At 51.2% G+C, this 16,345-nt stretch overlaps 1 protein-coding gene across 7 annotated transcripts in view; it reads right to left on the reverse strand.

The window, feature by feature from the left end:
* LTBP2 (latent transforming growth factor beta binding protein 2) overlaps nt 1-16,345 on the reverse strand; it is a 96,522-nt gene that overhangs the window by 50,697 nt on the left and 29,480 nt on the right. For all 7 annotated transcript variants that reach the window (XM_087747304.1, XM_087747302.1, XM_087747307.1 and 4 more), the window contains 2 exons: nt 13,379-13,449; nt 7,261-7,504 (listed from right to left, as the gene is read on the reverse strand). In XM_087747304.1, the coding sequence (XP_087603430.1) occupies nt 7,261-7,504; nt 13,379-13,449 (315 nt within the window). The remainder of the gene's footprint in view (nt 1-7,260; nt 7,505-13,378; nt 13,450-16,345) is intronic.

The following is a 16,345-nucleotide window of genomic DNA, read 5'->3' on the forward strand; positions in this document are numbered from 1 at the left end:
GCCAGCAGTTGGTGATTTATGGAAAACACTCAAAACCAAAGAGAACAGCTTTGATTTTCCTTAAGTACCAGCTTAAACCAAATAAGGCAGCAGATGATCAGGTATGAGAAACTGCAGTGTAGTCCATATGCACAAGGGAGCTGAAAGCAAACTGGATGACAATCCTAATTCAGGCATTAGGGAAAAGCTCTCCAGCGTTTGATCATGTGGCCTTAGCGCTCTTCTAACATTTTTCTTTTTTATACAACTGCTATATAAATTGTATTGTCATAAATGTCCCAAATGATATATATATAGTATATAAAATAGCCTATAAACAGGATTTTCTGTGCTACCTCACCTACCACATGTACAATGCATTTGCCCTGCACCCTGCTCTCTTGCATGTAGTCTCAGACTAAGCTGACAGTAGCAGCATTTTTCTTTCAGTTACAAGGAAAAGTGCATTTGAACGTTTTCTCCTAAAGCCTAGAGGCTGAATTAAGCTATAGGAATGGCTCCCAAGGAGGTGTAGAAGAACCAAGCCTAATGTAAAGACCATATTTGGAGTTTAAAAGGAGCCTGAAAAGCCAGCTATCCTCCTGCTGCTCTGAAGCATATGCAACCCCCTAGAAAGTAAATACATAAAACACATAAACCAGAATGGTGCTGACAGCTTTAGAACACTAGAAAGTAGAGCAACGGTATCTGGTGCCAGGCTAGAGCAGGTATATCATGTAATTTAAAAATAGAAGTATTTTTATATAAGAAAAATTACATTTACGCTCCTCTTGGGTAGCTTGAGTTTTTCCTTTAGGCTTCCCAGCCAGCTTGCCAAAGGTTTTCAACTATGTCAAAGCAGGAGAGGGGCCGAGATCTGGAGCTTATGGAGATCACATTGCCCTGAGTGGAATCTCTTTTAACATATTCTCACATGGACTGGCACTGGCTTTTTAGTTTCAATTTTTTAACAAGGTCTCAGGTATCTATAAAAGATGGCTCTGGATCAAGGAACCTAAATGCTTGGCCACTTTGAGAAAACTACGTTGCCAAAGGGAAGCACCTTAGAAAGATGCAATTAGGGCTTATCTGCACTGGGAAAATATGCATAAACATCCTGCAGTGGCAGAAGGCAAGGCTGGCACCAGTGTTTTACCCCAGGAATTCAGAGTCACATGCTATGGATCTCCTGGGCTGGTGCCATCCCAAGCAAAGTAGGAAACCTGCCACAGCCCATGCCATGGGAATGCACTTACACAGAGGGGCTTCTCAGCCAGGGTGAGCTTCTGTTTTCTCTGCTATTTGGGTATTAATAAATTGTAACCCTTGTAAATGCAAAGTGAGTGACAGTCACAAGTGAGCAGAAGAGCAGGAGGTGTGATCAGTAGGTGTGTGGCTAGTACAGACCTCCTCCTAGCACTACATGTATCGTGGACAAACGGTCCTGGACACTCAGCAGCAACCCAAGTAAGGCAGTAAGAAAGCTTCCCTTTTCCTCATAAACATGGAAAGTTTAAAGCTGGCAAGACAGGAGGCTCCAGATCCTGCTTTAACAATTAAGACAAATCTGTCTCTGTTTGGAGCAGCATCTTTAAAAAGCAAGTGATCTTGCAATGAACTTTTGTTTTATCTGCCAGTCCTCAATGACAACAAGCTAATCAAGCTGATTTTGCCAAGCCACAGTTCTCAATGTCATGTTTTGAGTGGCCACCCCAGGGTGGAGGGCTTTACGTCCACCCATGGGTCCTGCCCTCCTCTGCAAAGGACCATGCTAGACATTTGACTGCCACCAGAACAGGAGCTGGTTTCATCCAATTTTCAAAAGGGAGGAAATATACTTTCTCCATCCAGCAACCTCTGCCACACACCCAAGATCCTGCCTTCTGCTTGCTCCCAGCTGTTCTTATCCTTCGCTTCCAGGAGAGAGAATAGAGATTTTGGCAGAGCCTCCCTGCTGGCATCAGGTTCCCACTGTCCCCAGGCCAGGAGTGCTTGCCACAACTCCTCAAGGGCTGCATATAGCCCTTCCTCTCATCAGGAAAGGAGGAGATGTCTCCTCCAGGGTGCTGGAGAGGAGGCTCTGAGATCAGGAGTCAGTGGGGCGGGCATGTCGCAACTAAGCCTTCTTCCTTTTCCATCCTGAAAACACCAGGCAACTCCCAGCAACTGCCTTGCCTAAACAGAGTCCTCTCAGAGGAAGCTCCCTGCCCTCAAGAGCTTAGCTGCATTAAGCTGTCTGCACAGTGTCTCAGTACCTTATACCACAGCTATGTCCTTTTCCCTTGCCTGGGTTGCTGGGAAAATGCTTTGCAGGTCCCAGGCATCTCTTCTTTTCTGTGAAGAGGAAGGATGTCTTGCTTCCCAGGCAGCCCTTGTCCAGCACACACATCCCATCTGGGCAGCATGGCTCCCTTGCATAGATGCTGGTTACAGATTTATGCCCAGCACTCCTGCAGGAGGGACCTTCTCGGGTGGCAGTGGCAGGACCCTCCTCGCACACAGCCCGGAGCTCAGAGGCAGCTGGCTGCCCATCCCGATGGTGAGGGGCAGGGGCGCAAGCCCTTTCCACTCCCTGCTAAATCAATTCTGCTGATACTCCAGCCTTAGGAAAACAAAGCTGTTTCCATTTAGCTCGGCTTTTGGGCTGAGGTGCAGCTCCACCCGCACAATCATCCATCGGGGCTTTGCTTCTCCGGGCAGAGATTCAGGCTGAGATCAAGAGGAGGGAGGATTTGCAGCTAGTCCATGCCGGCAGGGCCTCTAACACCCCCAGGATTTTACTCTCCAGAGCACTCCCTGTTCCAAGCAGCACAGCGCCGGGGCCTCCCAGCTTCTGCGGCAGCTAACAAGCCCCCACAGGCCCAGCTCTAAACCACCGCTGAGCCATGGCCTGCTGAAGGGACTTGGGAATTGGTACTCGTTGCTCAGCCTGTATTTTCAGGGATGAAAGCCTGAGCATCACCAGCTCTGGTGTCAGCAAAGTAAACCCAGAGCTGCCCTTCTCCTAGCCATGTCTTCCCCTGGGCAAGGGCTGAGCTCAGATAAGGCTGGCTATGTCTTCTTCTTTAGTCCCAGGAAGAAGAGATAACGTGCACCATATGGGCACACCAAGGATGCAGTGATTCTTCCCTGGTACCCCTTCAAACAGAGGCACCGATGGCTGTGTGTAACATGGCAGCACTGACACCTGTGCTCAGCACAATGCTCAGGCTGACGTCCACGTCCCCATCTTCCCAGGACTGCCAGCATGCCCAGAAATGGATCTATGACAGCTACACTGGGAATGCCCACAGATCCATTTGCTAACCTTCACACCTGCCAGGTGCAAATACAAACCTACCAGTACAACCAGTTGCGTATGACCGGTACAACCCTGTTTGTCAAGGAGCTGCTACTTCTCACCAAGGTTGAGGGCAGAAGACTGACAGTAACTTATCTCCTGCTGTCACAGTCGTTCTTCCTGGGCTCTCCTGGCAGGGAAGCCGCAGAAGGCATCGCTGCTTCTGCTTCCAGGCATGACCTCTGGAGAGCCTGAGCACATTTGTCAGAAACAGGGCCATGAAAACAGGCAGCTGCCTCATCATGCTTTTCACCAAGGCTTTACAGGCTCCTCCAGACTCCCAAAGAGTTTCTACCTCCAGAGCAGGCCACTCTCCACAGTGAAGTGGCAGTCATCGTAAGCAGCAAGTCCAAATAGATGAGGATAAGAAATCAGTTCCTCAATAACCTAGGAGGCTGCTCTCCTAACTCTCTCTAAAGATTCACTTCAGAACATGCTGAAATCAAAATCAACCCCATCTCTGCTTAGCGAGCAAGTCTCTGGGGAGGATTCATGGGTTTTGTTGCATGCTTATACAACATCTAATACAGCGTTGTTCTAGTGCATGACTTCAGAGCTTCTGATTGCTACCTCTGTACAAACAAACACAAATAAAGCCAATATACACACCAATAAACTAAAGGAGAAAGCAAATTCACTCATGTGAGGATTGATGTCCTGTCTTGGCATAGCAAGATGAGGCTTAGAGGTCTATAAGCTCCCACTCTTGTGCAACTTCTCCTTGTTAGCAATGCGAATGTCCAGGGAGGTTGGGCACTGGTCATTTGTCCTGGATCTCACAGTCTTCTCACAACCACTGACCTGGAACCACCAGTGTCCTCCGAGAAACCCAAGAACTTCTTCTACCTCTTCCTTATCAACAAATCAGACAAGCAAGCCAGCTGCTGTGGGACCATGTCAGGCTCACTAGAAAAAGTCAGTGTTCCACCAGCACAACCCATCCTTATCCAGGAGGAGACCATGGAAAACCCAAGCTGTTCCTCTCAAACTTGACAGTGAACTGAACTCCAGTGAAGGTGACCCCAAGTTTGCAGTGCCTAAGAATTGATCCTCATACTTGCAAATATGAGCAAGATCTACCTAGTTCTGTGAAGGCCAATATGTTTCTTGCTTTTGCTGCTACAGCCCAACTGTATGGAGAAAGCCTGATGCAGAAGCACAGAAATTACTTTAGTGGTAGCACAGAAATAGATGATGCTGTAACTGCAAGAAGCAGGCTCCAAGTTCAGACAAGTCTGAGAGCAAGTTTTCATGAGACAAATGACCAACCTAATAAATGGCTTCCACCAAAAGGGGAGTCCACCCCTTTCCTCCCCCTGAAATGCTAGCCTTACAATTCTGTCCAGTCCTTCTGGTCCTCATGTTATCTTTCAATTTAGTTCACTGAAGTGGCAGAAAATTATCCTTAATTTTGCTGTGTTATTTTTTTGTTGAGCCAACTTGCCATGGGGCCCAATGAGCACCAACACCAGTACAAGGGAAGCAGTTGGAGGGCATGGCCGGGTGCAACAGCAGCAGGAGCGAGCCTTCGGCTGCAGACACTCATTCTTACAGGCTCCACAGCTAGCCCAGAAGTTGGCAGGCTGAAGACAACACTCAAAAGTATTTGGAAAACAACCCATTTAACGGCAGTAAGGCTTTTACGTCATGCCGGTTGTCTGCCATATGTTATATGGTCCATGGACAAAACCGAAGCAACTGAATTGCACGGGAAAACACCCAGGGGCTGAAGTGTGGCATTTCAGTGCAGACCGATGCCAGGGTGCAGGCAGCCCCACACCTGCCTGCACAGCACCGCTACACATCGCTCAGGCAGGAAAGGCACAGCACAGGACCACTCCAGAAGGCAGAGAGTGGTGGCCGTGTCCCGGGGTCCTACCTGTGGCCATCGCAAAGGACAAACGTCAAATACTCTTGCCGAATCTTGTGGGATAAGGCGACGTCCTATGGCCTCCATGGGGAGGGAAGGTGGAAAGGCACAGCACGGTCCTTAATGGAGTCCTATTTCCTTGGGACAGCGCCAGAGGATTTAAGGTACGGCAGGCAGCCGGGCATTCAGCAATCCCAGCTCAGCGATCGCTAGACACTCTGTCTGACTGCCTGGACAGGAATGCTCTGCCAGTGCCTGCACAGCCCCCCGTCCTCTGCACAGAGCCTGAGGTCATGTTCCTTACTGGGAAAGCCTTCAACAGGTGGTGTATCTCCAAGGGCACTGCTCTCCCTCCCCTCCAGTCCTTGCACACACAGCAGTGTCACGGAGGGGTAGGAGGAGGTCATCACTGGGGGGAAACTTGTCAGCAATGACCAGGATTGCAGGCACGTGCGAGGGCTGCATGCTCGCTCGGGCACTGAGCCTCTCTCGGGGCAGCGATGACAGGGGCTTGGCCACCTCTCCCTGCCAGCATCATCTCTGTCTTGCCTGAATTTGGTTCCCATCAGATACTCTTTCAGTTGGGCACCAAGACATGCTGGCTTCAGTGAACTACTTCATGTCAGTCAATTCCTCGTCAGTCATTTGAGCCCCTCCAAAACTGTAGATGGCCGAGAGTAAGTGTCTAGAAATGTCTCCAGCCCATGCATTGCCTCTGCTTCAGAAGAGACAGAAAGGCAACAGCTACTTTAAGTGCAACAGACACTTTAAATACAACCTGCAGAAATACAGAAAAACAAAGGCCGACCTGCTCTCTCCTCAGACAGCTCTAAGTGATGCTGACAGAGGAAGTCAAAACAGCTCAGAGAAGAAAAGGAGAAACTGAAGTTACATCCTCGTTAGGCACCTGTAATTTGTTGTAATGTCTTCTTGACTATGACTGAGGGACTTCTGCTGGAAGCCACGTGCAAATTCTCTGCTGTGGTGGCTACCAACAAAACCAGTCTTTCTGGCCCAGCAACTGGGTGAGTAGCAGCAAGAACATGGGCCTTTAGGGGTGGTGCAGTCTAACACTTTGCTCCTGTATCGATGGACTTACAGAAAAGCAGAGGTGATTTTTTAAAAAAACAAAAACGCGTGCGTTGTTGTATAGCAAGCAGGCACCATTCCCACCTCTCCATCCCCACTGAGCTGCCAGCAGCACAGAAGTGCTTGTCAGGGAAAGGCACCTTTCCCACCTTTACTGCCTCCTTCAACAGAAAACCCACAGCTCCAGAGGGACTTCACAAAACACAAAGTGTGGAGGAGTTGCAGCTCGGGTACAGGAGCACCTCAACACTGGCCTGAGGCAGGTGGGCAGAAGCCATAAGCTCTTCCTCACCCAAAAGGACTGGACGATGCCACAGTTGTCATTCCGAGCTCAACGTGCTCCTCACAGAGCCTCTCCTGCACGGACCTCTGTGAGCTCCAACAGCTGCATCTTTGCTTCCATACCCAATATAGAGGTGCCTGCCTGGGTACCAAAATGACCCACACCACAGCAGGGTGACACAGAAATATGGAACAAATGGCTCAATAATGGCTAGAGTCTGCCAGGAGACACCTCCGAGCATCATCACTTTGCTCATACCGGCATTTAATAGCACACCTCGTACCTAGGTACCCTCCTGTGGATACCACCTGGACATATTGCTCTAAACACATCCTCTTGGGAAAGAGATTTAAACCCCATTCCTCCATCCACCCTGCTGCTATCACCAACACTGCTCATCAACTGGACAAGGGCAAACTGCTGAGCTTCATGGTCCTCCTTCCCCATGAGACTGCCACTAGCCTGTCCCATTCCTTCGTGTGCCTGGGGACCGTGACACAGTGCTGGGGCCAAACCAAGTCCTTTGGAGGGACAGCAGGGCCCGACCCCCTTCCGTCAGCTCCCACAGTGTGGGCAGGAGCCTCCACCGGGAGCCAAGCTGCCTGCTCTCGTGAAGCAGAGGCTGTGGCCTGACCGAGCGTGGCGTTAGCTGCCTGTGGGTTTGGGGAAGCATCCTGCCGGGAACTGGGTTTGACTTACACAGCTGGGATGTGCCGCGGGATGGGTGCCTGAGCCCCTCGCAGAGAGGCATCCCGCCCTGCCGTGCTGGTCCTCCTCCGGAGGGAGCTTGCAGGGGGCTGGAAGGCGGCGGCGGCACCGGGCGGGTGGTACTCCTGCTCGGGAACGACTTCTTCGCATCGGGAGCCCTGGAAGCCTGAGCGACAGGTACAGACCTGGGGACGGCTGCAGGAGCCCTTGTTCTGGCACGGTGGGTCGCAGACAGCTGGGGAGACACAGAAAGGTGGTCAGTGGACGAGGGGCTCCCGGCAGCGTGCTCAGCCCTACGGTGGTGGCACCCGGCTCAGGCAGCACAACCAGGGTGGCCCCATCTCTTCTTTGCAGGCAGGTGGCCTTCAAAGTTTCGGTGTTACTGCTGCCGTGGGCCCCTAACACAAGGTCACTGCCACCAGAGACTTGTTTCTGTTCCCACATCTCCCCGCTGGTCTCTGCAGGGCTCTTCTCCAGCAATACTCACTTCAGAAAGCTCAAAAACGAGCAGCATGGTCCGCAGAGAGCATACAGCCTCCAGCACTGCCCATAGCTCTCCGAGCAGGAGTAGGACCTCAATCCCAGAGCAAGGGGAGGCAACGACTGCCAGACGAGAAGACAGAGGACCATGCATTATCGCTGTCTCTTGAGAGTAGTTTGCATGTTACCTTCCTGCTTTAGTCCGCTTTGGGGTCTGATTTGCATGGTCCCCCTGTGTTTCCTCTCCAGAGCTTTCCAGCTCTCCCTCCACAGCTGATTTTGGAGTTACTGCGCTCAAATTCCTACGCAGCTATGGGGACTTACAGTTCATTAACTTCATGCCCAAATCACCCTCTGAGCCTGTGTGTGTTCCTAATTACAGCACATCAGCTTCAGTTTGCACCCCGTGAGGAAAGTGCTATTAATTAATAGCCAGACCCTAACACTTCCCAAATTAACTGACGCCAAATTGGGTTTATAGCCCAGCCAGTGAGAGCCAGGAAACCACAGCTCGCTCAGGTAGGATCAAGCTCATTGTTCTGAGCAAGAGTAATTGAAAAGGCACTGGAAAACAGTGTCCTCCCTCAAAGAAGGAAAGGGCTGGTTGGCTGAAGGGTAATGAAACCTCGTTGGACAACACAAGGTGGACATTAACCTCCAGCCATGTGGGAACGCTGTGGATGGGCTGAAACATGCAGCCACCACTTCTGCAGAGGGCCCCTTCCCCAGGACTGCCCCAGGGAGGCTGCAGGAGCATCTGACATCCCACCACCTTTGCACGCAGCTGCTGGGGTTTCATAAGCACATCCCTCCCTCTCTGGCTGTGCTCTCCATCCCCATGAGATCCAAGCAGGCCTGTGAGAAGCACTGCTTCTGGGCAACAAACACAGAGAGCTCTAGCCTCGTGTGCCGTCCACACGTCATCCCGTTGTTGCCAAGTGAGGAAAGTCCTTATACAGGCTCTGAGGTCCTTTCACAGCAGTATAGGCCCCACAACCCTTCCCTCACCCCAAAACTGGACTGCCATCAGCTTTTCCTAACTAGATCAGGGATACGTTGGCTGGAATGCTTCATTTGACCTTTATTACCATGTTAACACTCAGGAAGAGAGGGAGATCTCAAGGAAAGGGAGAACCCAAGTCACGTAGGGCTGTATAGGTTAAAGCCAGAAGTCTTGATGAAATCCCCCAGTAAATAAATCAGCCACCACTGCAGACTCTGGAACAGAGACAGGGTCCTAGTCAGGCAGGAATTAACCGTCTCTGGGAAGTCTGGCACTCCAAAAGTTGATGTAATTTATAATATAAAACTCAGCTGTGATTTAAATAGGCTGCCAGTCCCTACCGTTATCTCCCAATAAATGCCTGTTTTAACAAACACCACCAGACCAAGAAGCCTGCCATTGAAAACAACGGCTTCACGTGCTGAAATACTGCAGAGCCACGATGCCGGGACCTGGGATCACAGTGGTTCTCACAACCTCTCCCACTAACAAGGTTCATAGTTGCATTAGACTGTGCCCTTCAGCAGGAAAGCAGTGATAAGTGACCAGGCACTCTAAAAAGCCCCTAAGGCAGCTGATATAGAGAAGAGGAAGAAGGGAATGGGATTAGTCGTCTGGACCCTTCACGCAGGATGGCGGGGGGGTGCTGCCCTAGCTGAAATACTCCAGCTCTAGGATTATTCCCCTTCCCAGTTGCTTTTGCAGACTCAGGCAGAACTTGAAAGAGCTTTAAGAAGTCACTGGTTTTCACTCAGTCCAGCTCTGCGACATAGGGAGAGCAGATCATTCAGCAGAAGTACTGCCAATGCTGAGTGTGTGAAATCACGAGTCAGGCCCCCAAAACCATAACACTGACAGAAGAAACAAGATGGTTAAATATATATATATATATATATATATTTGGAATCTTTCTCTTTGCTTTCTGGTTTCTGAGCACAGGGGTTACTCTGAGATGTCTCCCCCCAGCTGTGGGGGCTATAAACAGTTTCTGTTAAGATGACAGCCACTCATTTCTTCTCACTGTAGTCTCATGTAATTGCCTGCTCCAGGAGCTGGGGATTTAGGGAAAGCAAAAAGAGTCATCTCAAAACTCTTAATAAAAGGATAAGGTTTGGAGCACTGCTGAAATATCATTAGTAGCAATGCTAGTTTGTTCAAGAGCATCCAGCAGTGCCCTCACAGATCAAGTCTGGTGCTGTCTGGTCTTCAGTGCATGAGGTAAGTCCCCCTGCAAGGTCACACTGCAGGGATGACTGCGGCGTGACTCTGACCACCCACCTAGGCCAGGCAGGCAGGACCATCAGAAGGAAAGGTCACCAAGTCCAACCTCCCATCACTTTGCAGGCACACCCGGCCCAGGATTGAGCAATGACATTGCAAGGTGACATCCGATTACTGCGTCCCTGCTGCTCTGCACATGCTCTAGGTCTAGGAGAGTGGTGTAGATCTTCACTGTAAGCAGCTCCTACTCAGTCCTATTTAAATGTGGGGGAACCTGTCCATCCAGCTAGGCATCCACAGGAAAACTGGGAAGATGCTGAAGGACTTGTACCACTGGAGTGATATAGTCCACTTTCTCATGGAAAAGTTTGCTTATTGATGCAGAGCAATATGTCATCTCAGTTCTAACTTAAGGCTCTGACTGTGTTAGCAAAGCCAGAAGGGATGGACAATTTAACACAAGTGAGAGATCTGTGCAGGCTGACAGGCAGGGAGATCAACAGCAACGCAGAAATAACAGAGAGGGAAAACAGAACTTAGATGAAAAACAGTCTGGGCTCAAAAAAACCTACAGTCACTGTATAGAAGAGAGAGAAAAGGAGAGAGCATGCGAATGTCATCTCCATTTTGCAGATGTGGAAAAGCCCCAGGTGCTAATGCGACTGTCTGAAGACACACTGTGAGACCACAGCAGAGCCAGCAACTCGTCCTGGAATCCCTGCGCCTTCATCCAGTATCTTAACCGCAAGACCATCTGTACGAGATTAGGAAGTGCCTGTATTTATTTAGTTCTTCCCAACATGCTGATTAAAAATGTTTCTTTTAAGCTTTAAAATATCCATCTCAGAAAAAAAGCTGCATTATGAGCCCAGCCCAGGCTGCTATCTTGGGAAGCAGCAGAGAACCATAGTAAATAATACTGATGAAAGTGGAGGTTGAGGAACTGACGTTGGGAGGCTGAGCAAGAGGATTCCCCTGCTCTGAAGCAGAGAGGAAGGATGATGAGCTAATAGGCAGCCGCTAAATTATCGACAAGTGCACACTGCAGCCCCTGAAATATGGGCAGTGCAAGGGGGCAGCTTGTGTGTACGGGTTTCTTCTCCACTGAACTCAGGACATAAAGGCCTGAGTCTCACCCCAGGATGAAGTCGAATAAGCAGGAGGTTGGATGAACTCCTTGGGCCGAAGTTCAGATGTAGCTTATTATCCCTAATGTCCCCTCTGGCAGGAAGATCTCCAGAGCCCCACAGGATGCCCTGTATGCAGTTCAGTGTGCTGGAACCACACTACCAATGGGCAGAAACCAAACCCATTGCGAGCAGACGAGATCTTCCTCCTAAACTCCCTTAGCTCACTTCCACTTTCCCAGGAAACTTCGGTGTCCCACAGAGAGAGCTTTCTCTTTTTCACCTTCCCAGTCATTGACTCTGAAAACTCCCTGAGTCTTCACTGCGCTTTGGTCCTCGAAGCTGGAACAAACCAAAAGGCTAAGGAAACCTGCCCATGGCTTGAGTTCAGTCATATGCAGAGATGTCACAAGCGGAAAGTCCCTGGAAAAGCACGGGTGGAGAATGAAGAAATCACCATGCTCGGTAGGTGATAGGGAGTAGAGGAAGGCAACAATTTGGCCTATTCTCTCTCCTGCACCCAGGCTCAGACACATCAAAACCAAGGTCCTGCCCAAGACCCGAATGCCAACTTCTTCCCTGCTTCATCGCGCTAAGAGGTTCCCTCTGGCTGCATTTCTACCCCGCAAACTTCCCTGATATGCCCCATATCAAAGACCACGGGATGAGACATTAAACAGTATTACAGTGCAGAAATCAACTGGGACGGGCTGTCCAGCTTGCCTTGGCAGCCTTAAAAGCAGTTGAATGTCCCCAGCAGCTTGAACTCCAGCAGAAAAGCCCGGCAAGGGAGGTAGCTGGGAACAAAATGATGTTTACACATCACTGGTCTCCACCTAAGACCTGGCCGAGATTTACCATCCCCAGTTGGGGGGACGCTGTCAGGCCCGACCATGTTGACAGTGTCCTTTTAATGAATCCTTGGGAACCAGGGCCCAGCACCTGAGCAATCGCTAGACAGGCTGCGTGGCTGCGAGCCCAGATCTACTGCTCCTACGAAAACCCCTAATGAGAGAAAGATGCTGCCATCGCTGGCCCCGCGCTCTGTTTACAGACACTGTCTGGCAGCACAGCACGGTCTCTACCGTTTGGCTTCTGTTGGCGGGGGGAGAGGGAGGAGGGAGGTGAGTCAGCCCTTGGCCCCTTGCTCCTGAACAGCGATCACTAATGCAATTATCCCAGCGCGGCCGAAGCGCCGTGAGATCCCGCAGCAAACAAAGCTGAGCCTCTTTCCCCGCTAAACATCTGGGCAGCTGCTGCCACTCGAGTGAAGGCAGATGCTCTCTGCTATTCTGGGCAGGGCGTTCCCGTCCAGAAAGCCTGCCCAGGGCCTGTGTGCTCCCTGCCCTCCGAGCTGCCCGGGCACTACGGGCAGCGCCTCACCTGCCAGGGACTGGGCAGGTGCATGGGGCAGGCAGTCCCCTGGCCCACGGGTGGGCTGGGTGGTGTAACCCTGTTGTTTAGGGACCGGGGTCGTGGCAGGGGCTGGGCTGTGGTTGCGGAGCTATTGGGGATGGAGACGACAGTGCAGCTGCCTCTGCTGTGCGTCGCACTGGTGCCTGCCCAAACCCCTTCCCTTGCAGCGCTGTGTAGGGGAGGCCAAAATGACCTCAGCCCCCAGGGCTGTGGCAGGGCCATCCGGAGGAGCAGAGCCCTTATTAACCCCTCCGGGTGCAGGCAGGAGGGCCCTGGCCAGGCAGTTTCCGCACTGCAGGAGCGCCCTGCAGCCCCCCTGCCATTCTACACACCCCACGTGCCGCACCACGCTCCAGCACCACCCGTCCCAGCCGCTGTGCCAACTCCATTAATTGCTTTCCTTAACAGCACTCAGATAATTTGCAGCCCTGATTTCCCCCTCCGCCTGAGCAACGCTTGCCCACGTGAGCACAGCCCCACTCTGCTGGTTCCCACCTGCTGGGACTTTCACAGACCTGCCTTTTGCTCTCAGCAGGACAATGAGAGCCCAGGGCTTGAAACTCGCCCATAAATGTGCCGTTGCAATGCCCTGCCCCAACAAGACCCTGCTCGAAATGGACACTAGTAACAATAATGAAGTAAAGCCATAACTACTCAGCATGTTCAGACTTTGCCAGCCGGTGGGGAGAGCTGACCTACAGCCTAGCAGCCCCATGGGGAGGCTGCAGTGCTGCCTCTGGGGACCCCACGGTCCATCTCCTGCCCTGGCACAGTGCAGGGGATGTGCGGGGTCACAGCAGTACTTGAGCGCTTTTTAGGGGTGCATCGTGAGACCTGCCCCAGCCGAGACTGCCATACTCACGTTTGATGCAGCGGTTTGTGCCGGGAGCCGTGGTCCATCCTGGGCAGCACTGTCTGCCGCAGACATTTGGCCTAAGCAGAGAGACAAAGCAGCATGGTTAGGAGAAGGGAAGCTGAGGTCTCTCTGCAGCCAGCACCTCTGAGTCACCCGTAAAATTATTTCCTGCAGCATCTGATATTTCCTTCCAGATGGACCAGCAGCTGAGATCAAAACCAATGGGACAAGAGCTGAGTTGTTTAAGTGCTTGGAAAAGAAACCCCCAAGGACTATGTGAATGCTGCAGTGTGAGCGATCCCTCGGGGAGTATCTCCCTTTTGAACTGGCATTATGCTGGGTTCCTGGCACAGCGCTCAGAGGAACCATTTTCCTCCTGAGAGCAATTGGAGGCCAGCAGCCTGCGATCATTAAAGATCTCACGGCACTTCATGGTATTGGGGTGTAAATCAGGCCTGACTCCAACTTTGGTCATAGCATCTCGCCTCCGCAAGTGTCCCGAGCTGCTTCGGCTGAAGACAACGCTTCATTCTCTGCCTAACTGCTGCCGCCTGTTGCTGTTCATTGCTCAACCCCACCCCGGGAGGGACGGCACGCCAGCAGCCGCATTGGCCTCTTCCCGGCTTGCTCTCCCTTCGCAAGCACCCCAGTCCCGCATTTGTTATCTGCCTCTGGTGCAGCAACCCCGGGGGCTGGGGACTCTCCGGTGCTATGGAATTTGTGCCTGCATGACATGCACGGTGCCAGACTAACTCCAGGATGCTCATATCATTCCCATGGTGGTTAATACCAGCACTTTGCTGCAACAACTTTTTGGCTGCCTTTGCATAAACGACGTCCTCCCCATCTCTCCCTTATGATGTGTTTTCAGGTAGTGATCACTGCCAACATACAGCTATCAGAGACAGTGCTGTGCCTCCAAGAGGTGCTCCGCCAATGCCCAAGCAGGCAGCTAATCCCACTCCCTCTGGTCATATCTCATATTTACACATCTATAATGAGAAGGAATAACAAGTTGCAGGTTGCTCTCCAAGCATATTTACTTATCATGGAGGGAAGGTTTTAGCAACATGTAACTTTTGCATGTCTAGGTAGATGAGAGAGTACAGTCACCCAAAGATAAAAAGTTAGAAATAGGCAGCCTGAAAGCTCTGGAAAGCCTCTGGAAATGAAGTGGGGAGCATGGTTTATTTCTAATGCGGGACAAGGCAGTCGGAGCTGCTGACAGAATTTACAGGAACCATGGAAACATGCACATTTGTCTTCTGGATTGACTTTCACATGAACACAGCAGGGTCAGAAGATGATCCTGCTCTGAACCAGCATGCCCGTGACTCCTGCATCCACATGGCATGAGATGAGGCTCCAGAAGTGCCAGAGCTCAAGCTGTGGGGTTCACGTTTTAGGAGAGCCAAAGACGGTGGGCAGCAGGCATGCCAAGGATTGTTCTGGTGTTCGTGAATGAAGCTGCCTGTAGAGATACAAGCGCTCCACGTGGGAAGGGGAAGTGGCCTGAGAAGCCACGTCATTTGTAAAGTGTTATCCAGCCCTTCAGGATCAACATTTTATTAACCTGGGTAGATTTTTACAGGGAGAAAGCACTTAAATTCCCTTGGTGTGACTTCCTGCAAACAGAACAAGCCAAAGTAATTCTTGCATCCACTCACATCTGCTCTGGCTGGGCTAGAGCACTGATTTCCAGCTTTTCTCTGTCAACTCAAAGAGATCTGTGGTTGTTTAAGACATCCCCAGAAAGTACCCAAGGAAAGCCAACTTTCCTTTACTTACTGCATAAGAGCCCATGGAAGGCCTTAGACTTTTAAAAGATGTCCAGATCGGTAAAGAGAGAAAACCACTGAGCTGGAGCAGGTCTTTAGGTAATTATGGTCTGCTGAGGGACTCCACTCCAAGCAGCAGCATAAGCATCTTCGCTTAGACTGTCACAGCTCCCATTCTCCCCTTGGCATGGCTGAAACACACCTTGCAAGTCATACTCAGCCAGTCTGTTCAAAGAGCAAAGCGCTTCCCCCTTCCCACCTCAACTTACTGACATTAATCAGAGCCTGTTTCTTGTAGGCAAAATAACTACCTTCTCCAGAGAAGCTGTTTTGGCCTTGAATCACACTATCAGTTCTTCGTGGGATTAAAGTTCAAGTTTTATCTACATCTCTCACACACATGCTGGAGGGAGCATGCTGCTAGCTGCTCTCAATGCCAACAGCGAGCCAGAGGTTGTAGGAAGAAAGGTATGAGACTAAAACAGACAGGGGCCCCAGCCTGAGCAGACAAGATCACTCCTGAAAGCATGAAACCCCTGTTGGGTTCGGCACAAACCTCTCATTAACAGAGTCACTCTGTGTCACTGCCAACTCCAGACGTGAGCTGCCAACCCCAGGTGAAGGGAGATGCTAGCACCAGGGCGATGCTCCTCAAGGGAGGACAGCCCAGCATGCGCAGAGGAGAGCAACCTGGCAGGGATGTCCTCGGAGGCAGGAGCAGAGAGTGGACAGGAATGTCCCTTCCTTCCATAATCTCCTGGATGAGCGGGTGGGCAGAGATGGAGGCAGGGAGGACCTCCAGGACTGGCAGTGAGCACTTAGGAGGAGCGACATGTAGGTAGTACTGGAGGGCAGAGAAGGACCACAGCTATTTCCCAATGAAAGCCCAGTGAGCAGGACCTCACATAGCATGGGGCATCAGGTGAGCAAGGGCATCAGCAGTGGCAAAACAGCTATGGGGGCTTTGCCACATGGGACCCAGTCCTGAGCATGTCTGGTTCAACTTAAAAGCCTTTAGTTGACATTTGCATGGCTTGAACGCCATGCGATTTTCAATGCCTTACAAAGAATTTAGAATGAATCCTGGGAGGTTTAAGGAGCATGGCATGTTTACAGCCTGGAGGGACTGTGCTTGGGAGAGTGGTGGCCCCCAGCTGCGTTCATCCTGCTGCACGTGCCATCACCATCACTTTGG

This window comes from Nipponia nippon, unplaced genomic scaffold, assembly GCF_047370975.1.
Source record: "Nipponia nippon isolate SJK-2023a ecotype South Korea unplaced genomic scaffold, ASM4737097v1 scaffold_11, whole genome shotgun sequence".
NCBI classification, from domain to species: Eukaryota; Metazoa; Chordata; class Aves; order Pelecaniformes; family Threskiornithidae; genus Nipponia; species Nipponia nippon.